This window comes from Papio anubis, chromosome 10 (genome assembly GCF_008728515.1).
Source record: "Papio anubis isolate 15944 chromosome 10, Panubis1.0, whole genome shotgun sequence".
NCBI lineage: Eukaryota > Metazoa > Chordata > Mammalia > Primates > Cercopithecidae > Papio > Papio anubis.
Window position 1 is genome coordinate 120,117,043 of NC_044985.1, and position 13,039 is coordinate 120,130,081.

The window sequence follows — 13,039 nt, forward strand, 5'->3', positions numbered from 1 at the left end:
TGAACAGAGCATCAGTGAACTGTGGAACAATTTTAAGTGGCATAGTATATGTGTAATTGAAGTCCCTGAAGGAGAGTACTGGTTGTATAGAAAAAAATGTGAAGAAATAATTGCCAAAATATTTCCAAATTGGATGAAAAGCATATAAACCCACAGATCTAAGATACTCAATGAATCCCAAGCATAAGAAACATAAAGAAAACTGGCCTGGCATGGTGGCTTACACCTCTAAGCCCAGCACTTTGAGAGGCCAAGGTAGGCAGATCATCTGAGGTCGGGGGTTCAAGACTAACCTGGTCAACATGGGGAAACCCTGGCTCTACTAAAAATACAAAAATTAGCTGGTGTGGTGGCATGCATCTGTAATCCCAGCTATTTGGGAGGCCGAGGCAGGAGAATCATGTGCATCCGGGAAGCAGAGGTTGCAGTGAGCTAAGATCATGCCACTGCACTCCAATCTAGGCAACAGAGTGAGACATCATCTAATAATAATAAAAAAGAAACATAAAGAAAACTACATCAAAGCACCTTATAACCAAATTGCTTAAAACCAGTGATTACAGAAAATCTTAAAGCCAGATAAAAGGATATTTATTAGATTATGAAAGAACAAAGACAAGAAGGGGATAGCAAATTTCTCATTTAAAAAAATCCAAGTTAGAAGACAGTACAGTTATGGGTCTAAAGTGCAGAAAAAAGAAGAAGAAAATAAAAAACTGAACTGTCAACTCATAATGCTGTATCCAGCAAAAACACCTTTCAATTACTCAGGTGAAATGAAGACTTTTTCAAACATACAAATGCTGAAAGGACCCATTACCAGTAGACATACAGTGCAAGAAATGTTAAAGAAAGCCCTTTAAGCAGAAGGAAAATGATACTAGATGGAATTTTGGAGCTACACAAATATATGAAGGGAACTGGAAGTGGTAACTATATGAGTAAACACAAACACTTGTTTCTTATTACTTCAATATATTTAAAAGAAAATTCTCTGTTTAAACAAAAATAATAATGTATTGCGGGACTTATATGTAGAAGTAAAATGTATATTACCAATAATAGCACAAAGGCCAGGAGGAGAGAAATGGAAGTATACTGCCATATAGTTTTTATACTACACATGAAGTCGAATAGTATTACCTGAGGGTAGAATGTGATAAAGTAAAGATGTATACTATAAACCCTAAAGAAATCACTTAACACAACAAAAAGTTATATCTAGTAAGCCAAAAAAGGAAGTAAAATGAAATCATTAAAAATGTTCAGAATAGAAGAAGTTAGAAAAGAAGATAAAGAGACAAATAATAGATGAACCAAACAGAAAAGAAATAGACATTTGCTTTGAACCTAACCGTATCAAAATTACATTAAATATGAATGATCTACACCCAATTAAAAAACAGAAACTGTCAGATTGGATTAAAAAAAGCAAGACTCAATTATAATCTGCCTACAAGAAACCCACTTAAAAAATAAAGACACAGGTAAGTTAAAAAATGAAAGGATGGTGTGGTAGGCAGTCTCTAGCATGGTTTCCCATTGAAGTCTATCTTGTGGTATCCATGCTTTCCTCTCCTCTCCTTGAGTGTGCGCAGAACCTTTGATTTGCTGCTAATCAACAGACTATTGCAAAGGTGACAGGAGATTGTTTCTGTGAATAAATTACAGAAGAGTATAACTTCCATCTTGCAAGCAGATCGTCTCTATTGTCTCCTCAGTTTGCATACTTTGATGAAGCAAGTTTCATGTCAGAGAGATCCACATGACAAATGCTGTGGTTGAAATGTTTGTGTCCCTCCAAAATCCATGTTGAAACTTAATTCCCAATGTAATAGTATCAAGAGGTGGGTCATTAGGCAGTGATTAGGCCCTCATAGATGGGATTAGTGCCCTTATAAAAGGCCTTGAGGAATTAAATTTGCCTCTTCCATTTTTTCTGCTCCTCTGCCATGTGACAATGCAGCAACACAATGCCATCTTGGAAGCAGAGAACAGGCCCTCACCAGACAGTGAATCTGCTGGCACCTTGATCTGGGACTTCCCAGCCTCCAGGACTGTGAGAAATACATTTTTATTATCATCACCCCTGGCTAAGGGTTCTCATTATGTTGCTCAGGCTGGTCTCAAACTCCTGGCCTCATGCAGTCCTCCAACCTTGGCCTCCCAAAGTGCTGAGATTACAGGTGTGATCCACTGCACCTGACCTAGACCAAAGAATATTACTAAAGATAAATAATTTCATGATGATAAAAGGTCAATTCTTCAAAAGGACAGAATAATGCTAAGCATTTATGTACCTAATAATAGAGCTTCAAATTACTTGAAACAAAAACCAATAGAACTGCAAAGAGAAACAGACAAATCTACAATTATACTTAGAGAGTTTGACACTCTTCTTTCAATAACTTGTAAAACAAGTCCAGTGAAAATCAGCAAGTATATAGAAATCTTAAACAACACTGTTAGGCAACTTGATTTAATTGACATTTATCACTCCATTGAACACTCCATTGAACACTGAACATGAGAACACTCCATTGAACTACTGCGGAGTATACATTCTTTTCTAGTATACATGAAACATTTGCCAAGGAATAGCATATCTTGGATCATAAAACAATTCTCAATAAATTTAAAAAGGAGTAAAGTCATACAAAATAAATTCTCTAGCCACAATGGAATTAAATTAGAAATCATATCTGAAAAATCCCCACATATTTGGAAACACAATAACATACTTCTATATAACCCATGATTAAAAAAAAAAAAAAAAAAAGAAAATTAGAAAGTATTTAAAACTGATTGAAGGAAAAAACACTCATACTAAAATTTGTGGGATTCAGCTAAAATAGTATGTAGTGAGACATGTATAGCACTAAAAGCCTATATTAAAAAACATGAAAGTTCCTGACTCAATGACATTAGCTTCCACCTTAAGAAACTAGAAAAGAAGAGCCAATGAAACCCAAATGTGAGCAAGAAAGAATAATAGAGAGTGTAGTGGAAATCAATGAAATAGAGAAAAACAATGAAACTAAAAGCAAGACTTACTAGGGGGAAAAGAAGACAAATTCTACTATCATGAATGAGAGAGGTGATATCACTATAGAATCTACAGCGCTTAAAAGGATAATAAGGAACAACTTTATGGCAGTAAGTTCAACAACTTAGCTGAAAGAGGTCAATCTCTTAGAAAATACAACTATTAAAGCACTAAAATGCTCACTCAAAAAAAAAAAAAAAAAAAAAAAAAAAGAGAGAAAGAATCTGAGTAGCCCTATAGCTAGTAAAGAAATTAAATTCATAGTTAAAAACCTTATCACAAAAAGACTCATGTCCAGATAGCTTTACTGATGAATTCTACCAAACATTTAAGGAAGAAATAATAATTCTACACAAGGTCTTCCAGAAAATAGAAGAGGAGAGACTACTTCTCAAATTATTTTTGAGGCCAGCATTACTCTGATACCAAAACCAGACAAAGATATTACAAGAAAATAAAACTACAGACCAATATCTTTCATGAACATAGATGTGGATATTAAATATTTTTTCCAGTAAATCAAGCCCAATAATATATAAAAAAGGATAACTCCTCATGATCAAGTGTGGTTTATCCCAGGAATGCAAGGTTAGTTTAACATTTGAAAATTAATCAATATAAAGTATTATATTAACAGACAAAACTTACATCATATGATTATCTCCATATGTGTAGAAAAAGCACTTGAGAAAATTAAATATTAATTTGTAATACAAACTGTCAGCAAACTAGAAACAGAAGAGAGCTCTCTATCTCTGAAAAAAGGAATCTGCAAAATTTTACAGCTAATATCATACTTAGTGGTGAATTAATACTTTCCTTAGGATCAGGAACAAGAAAAATTGTCTGCTCTTACCACTTTTATTCAGCAGCACACTGAAGGTTCTAGTCAGTGCAATAAAACAAGGAAAAGTAATAAAAGGCATCTAGATTGTAGAAGAAGTAAAATTGTATTTATTTATAGATGACATGATTGCTTACAAGAAATCCTGTGGAATTCTACTAGAACAGTGAGTTTAGAAGGGTTATAGGATACAAAGTCAATATGCAAAAATAAATTATTATAAATTTTATATAGTAGCTACACACAATCAGAAATGGAAATTTAAATATACAGTTGACAACAGCATCAAAAATGAAATAATTAGGGATAAATCTTACAAAATATATGCAAACCCTGTACCTTAAAAAACTATCAAACACAGCTGAGAAAAATTAAGGAAGAAATAAATAAATGGAGGAGTATATTGTGTGCATGATTTGAAAGCCTTAATATTTTTATTTTTATTTTTCTCCAAATTGATTTATAGATTGGACAACATAACCCAGCAGGCTATGTTGTAGAAATGGATGAACTGAATCTAAAATTCATCTGGAAATGCAAAGGAGTTAGAATAGCCAAAACAACTTTGAGAAAGAAGAACAATGGTTGAAAACTTATACTACCTGACTTCAAAATGTATTATAAAGTTACAGTATTCAAGACAGTATGGTATTGGTGTTAAAATAGGCAAATAGAGCAATGAAACAGAATAGAGATGAAGGGGGATGGCTCTGCCGTGGCACCCTGGTGACCCTGCACATATCCACATAGGCCACAAAGCAAACCAGTACTGAATCTACGTCTCGGCAGAACACCTGGATACTCCTGGGTTGGATGCTTGTAAGGAGTTGCTATAAGGCCCTTGCCCCCTCGCCTGGCTATGTCCCCTAGGAGGCTGCTATAAGACGGTTTCTCAATGCCTTCTGGATCCTGAGGAGGCAGGGAGCTTCCTGCTTCAGCCCCTTCAGAATAGAGATACAGGCTATGAACCCCTCAGTTCAGAGCTAGGCATGGCTGCTCAGAAATGGGGTATTCTTCAACTTGCGTTGCCGTTATCCAGCCCCTTTTGTCTAGGTGTTACCCTTTTTGGTGTGTGGGATAAAGACCGTGAGGAGCCAACACCACTGGCTACTCTTCCTTTCACTGTTTATGTAATAAAGTGGCTCCTCACGTCTTCACCAGGTGAACCAGTCAGACCTTGCCCTGTTTTGCACATGCGTGACAAGACAGCTTAGAAATAAACTCATGCATATATAATCCATTCATTTTTGACAAAGGTGCAAAGACCGTTTGGTGGAGAAAGGAAGGGTTTAGATGCACAAATACTTATTTTCGACTAACAGTGCTGGAACTGTCAGATATCCACATGCAAAAATAAATAAATAAATCAAAAGCTTCAATCCATACTTCACATCATATTCAGAAATGAACTCAAAATGGATCACAGACTTAAATGTAAAATGTAAAGTTATGAAATTTCTAGAAGAAAATATAAGAGAAAATCTGTGTGACCTTGGGTTAGGCAAAAATTTTTTTAGATACCATAACCCAACATAATCCTTAAAAGAGAAAAAATGGATAAACTGGACTCCATAAAAATTAAGAACTTCTGTTCTTCAAAACACATTGCTAAGAGAATAAAATCTAAGCCAGAGACTGGCAGGTAATACCTATCAATCACATATCTCGCAAGAGATTCATATATAGAATATCCCAAGAAACCTCAAAATTAAATAAGAAAACAACCCAATTTAAAAAATGGGCAAAAGATTTGAACAGACACTTTATCAAAGAAGATACAGTCATGTAGCTTATAACAAGGGTTTTAGTCAACAACAGACCACATATACAATAGTGGTCCCATAAGATTATACTGTACCTTTTCTATGTTTAGATACACAAATACTTCCTATTGTGTTACAATTCCCTACAGTATTCAGTACAGTAGCATGCTGTCCAGTTTTGCAGCCTGGGAGCTAGAGGCTAAACCATATAGCCAAGGGGGGCAGTGGGCTATGCCATCCTGGTTTGTGAAATATACTCTATGATGTTTACACAATGATGAAACAACACATTTCTGAGAATGTATCCCCACTGTTAAGCCACAGATGACTGTATGTGAATGGCAAGTAAGTTCATGAAACGATGCTCAACATCACTAGTTAGCAGGGAAATGAAAATTAAAACTATAATAAGATATGTCTACACACCTGTTAGAATGTGTACAGTTAAGGCCTGACCATACCACGTATTGGTGAGACCATGAAGCAACTGGAACATGCAGACATCGCTGGTGGGGATGTAAAATGGTACAACTTTGCAAACTAGTTGGGCCATTTCTTAGTTATTATTATTATTATTATTTTTTGTGACAGGGTCTCAACTCTGTCACCCAGGCTGGAGTGCAGTGGCGTGAACAGGGCTTACTCCTGTGCTCAAGCGATCCTCCCACCTCAGTCCCCTGAGTAGCTGGGATTACAGGTGCATGCCAACATGCCTGACTAATTTTTGTATTTTTTGTAGAGATGGGGTTTTGCTGTGTTGCCCAGGCTGGTCTCGAACTCCTGAACTCAAGTGATCTGCCTATCTCGGCCTCCCAGAGTGTGGGAATTACTGGCGTGAGCCATTGCACCTAGCCTAACAGTTATGTTCTTAATCATATCATGTGACCTAGCCATTCCAATCCTAGGTATTTATTCAAAAGACATAAAAGCATATGCCCATTCAAAGGCTGGCACACAAATGTGCATGATAACTTTGTAAAAGACCCAGACTGGAAACAATCAAATGTTTCCCAACATATGAATGGATGAGCATACTGTGGTTCATCCCTACCACGGACCACTACCCAGGAATAAAAGGAATGAACGACGGATACACACAGCAACATAGATGAATCTCAAAATAATTATGTCGAGCGAGAGAAGCCAGATAAAAGACTGCAGATTCCATTTATACAAAATTCTAGAAAATTCAGACTAAGCCAAGTAATAAAAAGCAGACGCTAGGGATGGAGAATAAGGAAGGGGCCAGTGGGAGGGAGAACCGTGGGCACCGCGAGGCCACAGGGACAATGATAAATATCTGCCCTCCACGGACTGTGGGGTGTTGCACGAGTGTATAATCTGCGGAATTTATCAAATTGTACGCCTTAAACACGTGCGGCTTGCTGAATGTCAATCACACTTGGGTAAAGCTGCTTTTAAAGAGCTTTGCTAGAACCTTGTTTCCTTCCTCATTCACAAGACTGGCGGGGGTCCACGTGGCCCTCTGAGTCCCCCCTCTGAACTCAGGTGACCTTTCTTAGGTGGGTCCCCTGGCTGGGTCCCTGAGTGCCCAGTAGCCCCGCCTGCCTGCATTGCCGCCCCTGCTGGGCAGGACATCCAGCAGCTTTGACAGTCGGTGGAGAAGCAGCAAGGGCGACGCGGTTTCTGAGAGCCGCACGGGTTCCCAGCGCTAAACGTGGGCGACTTTCCTTAATCTTCCCCTAGAGACAGAAGGTCACGCAATGACAACTCCAAGGGCAAGGGCTGGAGCATTCTGACTAACAGAAATGTCAAGATGACACAATGCAAGCCGAGAAACCCCACCACGAGTCCCGTACAAAGACACGTGGCCCCGCTTCTTCTCCGAGCCCCGGAGCACCCTCTGGGAGGGCGCTCTCCAGGGACGGGGGCTGTGGGACCCCCAGACCCCGCGCCCGGGCGCGAACTGGCTGCGCGGCCGCTGGGCCTCCCTAGAGGCCGGCACAGCTCCGTTTCCGAGCGGGCCTGGAAGCCCCGCCCGAGGAGCTAACCATTTATGTCACACTGTGACAATTATTCTGCATAAAATTATCATTAAAAACCCTAATTTTTCAGCCTCCAACCCCGCCAGTGGCCTTTTAGCATCCCCGGCGCCGGCGGCTGGGCCGTGATCACCGCGCTCATTACCTCGGCGTGGCGCCTCCCGCGCGCGCTCGCAATCAAGCGCTAATTAAACCCGCGGGGGCCGGGGCGCGGGACGAGGGCCGGGAGGTGCCGGGTCTGGGGTCCCGGGTCAGGGGTCTTGGCTCTGGGTCCCGAAGCAGGGGCCAGGGTAGGGACGGGGCGGATGCGGCCCTGGGGATCCAGTGTGCAGAGTCAAGGGTGCAGGGTCTGGGTCCGGAGGCGGGGGCTGGGACGGAGGCGGAGGCGGGTCGGGGGCCTGGGGGAGTGGTCTGGTCTTGGGGTGGGGCGGGCGCCGCCGGCCTGACCTGACGTCCTTACCCGAGCGAGGCGACCGTGCGGCAGAGGTGCAGAGGCGCCAGGCCCTCGGCGCTGAGCAGGTCGGGGTCGGCGCGGTGCTGCAGCAGCAGGCGGGCGCAGGCGGTGTGGCCCCCGAGGCAGGCCTCGTGCAGGGCGCCGCGGCCGCCGGGGCTGGCGTCGGGGTCTGCGCCGCGGCCGAGCAGGTATCGCACGCAGGCGGCGTGGCCGTGGGCCGCGGCGAGGCACAGGGGCGTGGTGAGCTCGCGCTTGTATTCCAGGGTCCAGAGGCCTGCGGGGAGGGAGGTGGAATGTAAGCTCAGGGGGAGGTTAGTGGTGGTGGTGGTGGGCAGTGTTCGTTAAGGCGGAAAGAGGGTGAAGCGTCTCTTAAAGGTAGGTACCAGGTGGGCCTGTAGGGAGAAGAGCATAGAATCAGAGATGCACACAGAGACAGAGAGCAGAGAGACACACTGGGAAGAGACAGGCGGAAACAGAGGAAGAAATACGAAGGAGAGATTGAAGGCTAAAACGGAGCCAGAGAGATGGGGCGCCAGGTATTGAGAAGCAAGAGGGTTTTGCCAAATACGGGGGTGACTGGGAAATGGGGTCAGTTAAAAGCTGTCCAAGCAGGGTGCACGGTAGGCGAATTTAAGTGAGGAATCCACCCGTTCCAGGCCCTGAGTTAGGGCAGCTTGAAAGAGGAAAGTGGGTTGTGGAATTTTCCCGAATCCAGTACTCCCTTAGCTGAGCCCCAAACTTGTCCCTTTGTCATTAAGAAGAGACAACGCACAAAACAAACTGACCCACACATCACCAAGGTTGTTCAAGAAAAGGACTCAGAAAGTTGAGCTCTCTTGCAAGTGGCTGAGTTTTTAGAAGCACGCTTTGATGTGGCGGTCCACATTCAGCACAATTCTGGTTTGTTTCTTTGCGCTTTTTAGGGGTGTGTGTGTGTGTGTATAGGGTTGCTCTTTCTTGAGGGATGAATGGAGCAGGTGCTACACATTTTTACTTCTCTGAAAACTTTGGCACTTTCAAAAAGCCCGTGGAAGGTTGTTAGCGGCCAGGAGCGCTCGTGGAAATGGGGGACGTAGTCCCTGGTGAATACACATCAAGGGGCAGGATTTCACATGGCAGGAAGGCCTTCTGATAATGATGGAAGAATCGATACCGTGGCTGTAATGAGCCGCAGAGGAGACCCTTTTCACAGGCCACCTCCTTCCTGGGACCCATGCTGAGCAGCCTTGAAAGCCCATTCATTAATTACCTACCTGCATGTGGTGCCGAGTTCCAGCCGCCCTGAATCCCCAAGGCCCAGCCTGGAGCTTGTTGCGCACTCGGTGGGGGAAGGGGGAGCTGTGGGACTGGCGTGGAATGGTGGTGGCCAGAGGCCCCGGGAACGTGGACCTGCATGGGTTTGAGCTGCCCTTCCCGGTGAAGACCAGGTCCGATCTGGAGGGGGTGATGGATGTACTCTATCTACACTGTTATCCCGGTGGTAACAATAACCTACATTCCTGCAGGCGCCAGCTCTTGGTTTTTTGATTCGATTCGTTTTTTTGAGAGATGAAAACTACTTACTGCCTTCTCTGGGGAATGCTAAGTCCCCAACCCAGCCCCACCTGACCCTAGCAGGTCAGTAAACCCGCTCTGGATTCCTGAGTCTTCCCAGGGACTGATGGGAAGAAGCCGTAGGTGGGGATCTAGCTCAGCCACAGTATGGGCCAGCACCGTCTCCATGTCCTTGGTGATGCAGTCAGGAAGCCTGAATCCGCTTTCTGTAACTCCCGCCCTCTGGTCCCAGTTCTGCCACCAGGAGGGACATGGATTAAGGCTTCTCTGCATGTTGTACGTCCCTCTAAGCATCAGCTCACCCATGTCAGTGCTCTCTATGACTGTGGGCTGGATGGGCCGGCATTCCATCACGGAGGGGCACTGAGGTGGTGGCCACTGGGGACCTGCTCCATGTGCTCAATTCCCCACCAGGGGAGCTGGAATTGGCCACCGGGAAGTCTTTTCATGGGAGAGCACGTGGGGCCACTGTTTTCAAACAGGGTCTGGTCGTTTCTGCTGCTGGATCTGCTGCCGGGCAGTCAGGTGGCTGTGCTGAAGGAGACTGGAATCCAGGCAGCCTGAGCTTGCCTTCCTCTCTTCCCAGCCTGTGCGGAGGCCTCGGGCCACTACTCACGTTGTGGCTGCGGTTTCCTCCATATCAGCCCACATCCCTTCACTGTGGGCGTGCCCTGGTGTCCTGTTGTCCAGGTGTGCCACAGGACAGCAGCAGAACTTAGGGGTAGGAAGACTCAGGAGGGAAAGAGGAACCTGATTTTGGATACAGAATGTGCAAATGATGGGTGAACATGACTATCTATTTGAAACGGTGACATTTGTGTGTGTGTATGTCCAGAGCTGCAGTTGGTATTTTTGGCCTGGGATAGGTGAGGGAGAGGAGGCCCAGAAGGACTCGGCTGGGACATGCAGCCCTGACAGGAACTGCCATTTGCCTTTCTCACAGCCCCCACCGCCTCACTGATTGGCAGAAGCTGCTTGGTCCACTGACAGTGTTTTGAGTTTATTCTCTTCTCCCATGTGAGGTATAAACAGAACTGTGTCAGTTCTTTGGAAGCCGACCTTCGTCATTCTTTGCCTGCCGGAGCTTAAGAATCAGGGACATGGGACACTGGCCACCGGCCACTGACCTCAGATTCTCAAATCCCATGATCTGGGAGAGCTGCTGTAGATTCCAACGCATGAACCTTCCTGGTAAATATGTTGCATCTGAGCCGGTGGCAGGTGGGGTGCCCAAAGCAGTGCCAGCCGAGAAAGGCCCGGATGCAGCATGGTGGTCAGCAAGCGTCTGCACATCCTGAGTAGGCAGGGGGAGGAGGGGACCTCTCTCCACTTGGGAGGTCTGCTTGTCTGCCCAGCGCACAGTCACCATGTTCAGGCAGCAAGAGCACCTGCAGACATGTACGAAGTCAGGACCTCTGGTTTCTTCCCCTTTCCTTCCCCATTCTTGGGATTCCCTAGATTCCAGGAGGAGGATCTACAGAGAGCCCTGGAGTCCTGCCTCTACTGGTGCTGGCTGTGCCCCGGTCACCCTGCTGTAGCTGTGGCATTTGCAGATTCATAGAAGAACTTCACACAGAGCTATGTGCCAGAGGCTGCTCCGGGCAGAATTGAAGGAGAGACTTTCCTTCTTCAGCGCCCGCCTCCCTGGCTGCCAGATGCAGGCACAGGCAGCTCTGCACCCAAACCAATGTTCCTTTGTAAAGACAAGAGGCACACACAGCGTCATCAGACAGGCATTCCCGCCAATCGCTGCTTTGCCTTTCCAGTTGGATCTCTTATAGGCCATCACTTAAAACCTACACTTTAAAACTACTGCAGAGCAAACTTCATCAGATGTCCTTTTCTTGTATAGGTTAAACCCAGTGCCACTGTGCCCAGTCTACACACGGGAGCCTTACATTCCAGGAGAGTATTAGTAGCCCCTTAAAAATAAATGACTGAGCTTTAAAGAACAAGGGTACCTGACAGTCCAAACGTGGCTGGAGATTTCACCTGCCATTCCATCTCATCCTTATTGATCTCAAACACCACATTGGCATCCTGGAAGAACTGGTCCATGAGGGGCTTCAGATGCTCCAGGTCCCCTGCGACCAGGGCGGTGTGATATTCCAGCACTGGAGACCCTGCTCTAGCTTGCGGCTCCTTCTCTGTCTTTTGAAAGATTTGAAGTTTTCCTCTCTCTGGCTCTGGCTGTCTCTCCATTACGATACTGTCGATTTCAGTTCAGGAACGGGAAAGATGGTCTTATGGAGTGTGAGCTATTTCTATTGTCATTACTCAATTGTCATCCAGTTGGGGCTCGATGGTGGTGTATTTATAACTCCTGTGGGCTCTGATGTGATAATGGTTACTTGATATGACCAGGGGCATGTGAGCACTGGGATGTTGCAGTGCTGAGCCACCCCCTTTGTGATGATATAGATGCTAATTCTGGAGACAGGCCACATCTGGATAGCTCCAAAGCAGCTCTCCATGCACCGAGGGCAGACTCCCAGTACACATTTAATTGTGATGGACTTGTTTATCCTGCTGTTGGGCAGATGATTCCCCAGTCTTAAATAGCATTGAATTTACCTGTTTATGTGGAGTAAGAGACTCACTTATAAATATGACGTCAGTGACCAGACTACTTAGCAAATAAGTAATATCCTCTCAGATTTTTTTAAAAGTACTATATTTAGAATCTGGAAATAAAAGTTTTAAGCTCAGAGGAAAGAAACAAATATTTATGAAGCACCCATTGTATACCAGTTGCTTTTTAAGTATTACCATATTTATTTATTTACTCCCAATAACAACCACATGAAGGAAATAGCATGACCACGGCCTCTTGGCAAGCTGGCAGCTATGCTGTGATTGGAACTCACGTGCGTCTGTCTCAAGAGTCCGTCCTCTGTCCCCCACACCACTCTGCTGGCTTCCAGTTCATCAGGTAGGACCTACTCAGAACTGGGTCAGCACTGTCAGGAGCCACTTTCCAGAGAGGGCTCTTGGCTGCCCAGGATTTAGTCTCTCTCCAAGTGAAGGCGGTGCCACGTAGCAGGACCTACTCACAGGGTGATAGGGCTGAAAGGGTCTGTCTGCTGTCACTAGTCGGCGCTCTCCACTCCCAGCTCTTGTATGGTTTGGGTGCTACAAATGGTTTCTACTTTTATAAATAGTTGGGAAAAATCAAAAGAAGAATAATGTTTCATGATACTCACCGCAACCCTCCACCTCCTGGGTTCAAGTGATTCTCCTACCTCAGCCTCCTGTGTAGCTGAGACTACAAGCATGTGCTGCCCCGGCCAGGTAATTTATTATTATTATTATTATTATTTGTAGAGATGGGGTTTCACCATGTTGACCAGGCTCGTCTCGAACTCTTGATCTCAA

At 44.7% G+C, this 13,039-nt stretch overlaps 1 protein-coding gene across 1 annotated transcript in view; it reads right to left on the bottom strand.

The window, feature by feature from the left end:
• The window catches only part of ASB18 (ankyrin repeat and SOCS box containing 18), a 73,278-nt gene that overhangs the window by 38,495 nt on the left and 21,744 nt on the right, over positions 1–13,039 (bottom strand). Inside the window, exons 2-3 of the mRNA XM_021924180.2 lie at positions 11,626–11,748; positions 8,117–8,384 (exon numbers count right to left, since the gene is read on the bottom strand). Of these exons, the coding sequence (XP_021779872.1) occupies positions 8,117–8,384; positions 11,626–11,748 (391 nt within the window). The remainder of the gene's footprint in view (positions 1–8,116; positions 8,385–11,625; positions 11,749–13,039) is intronic.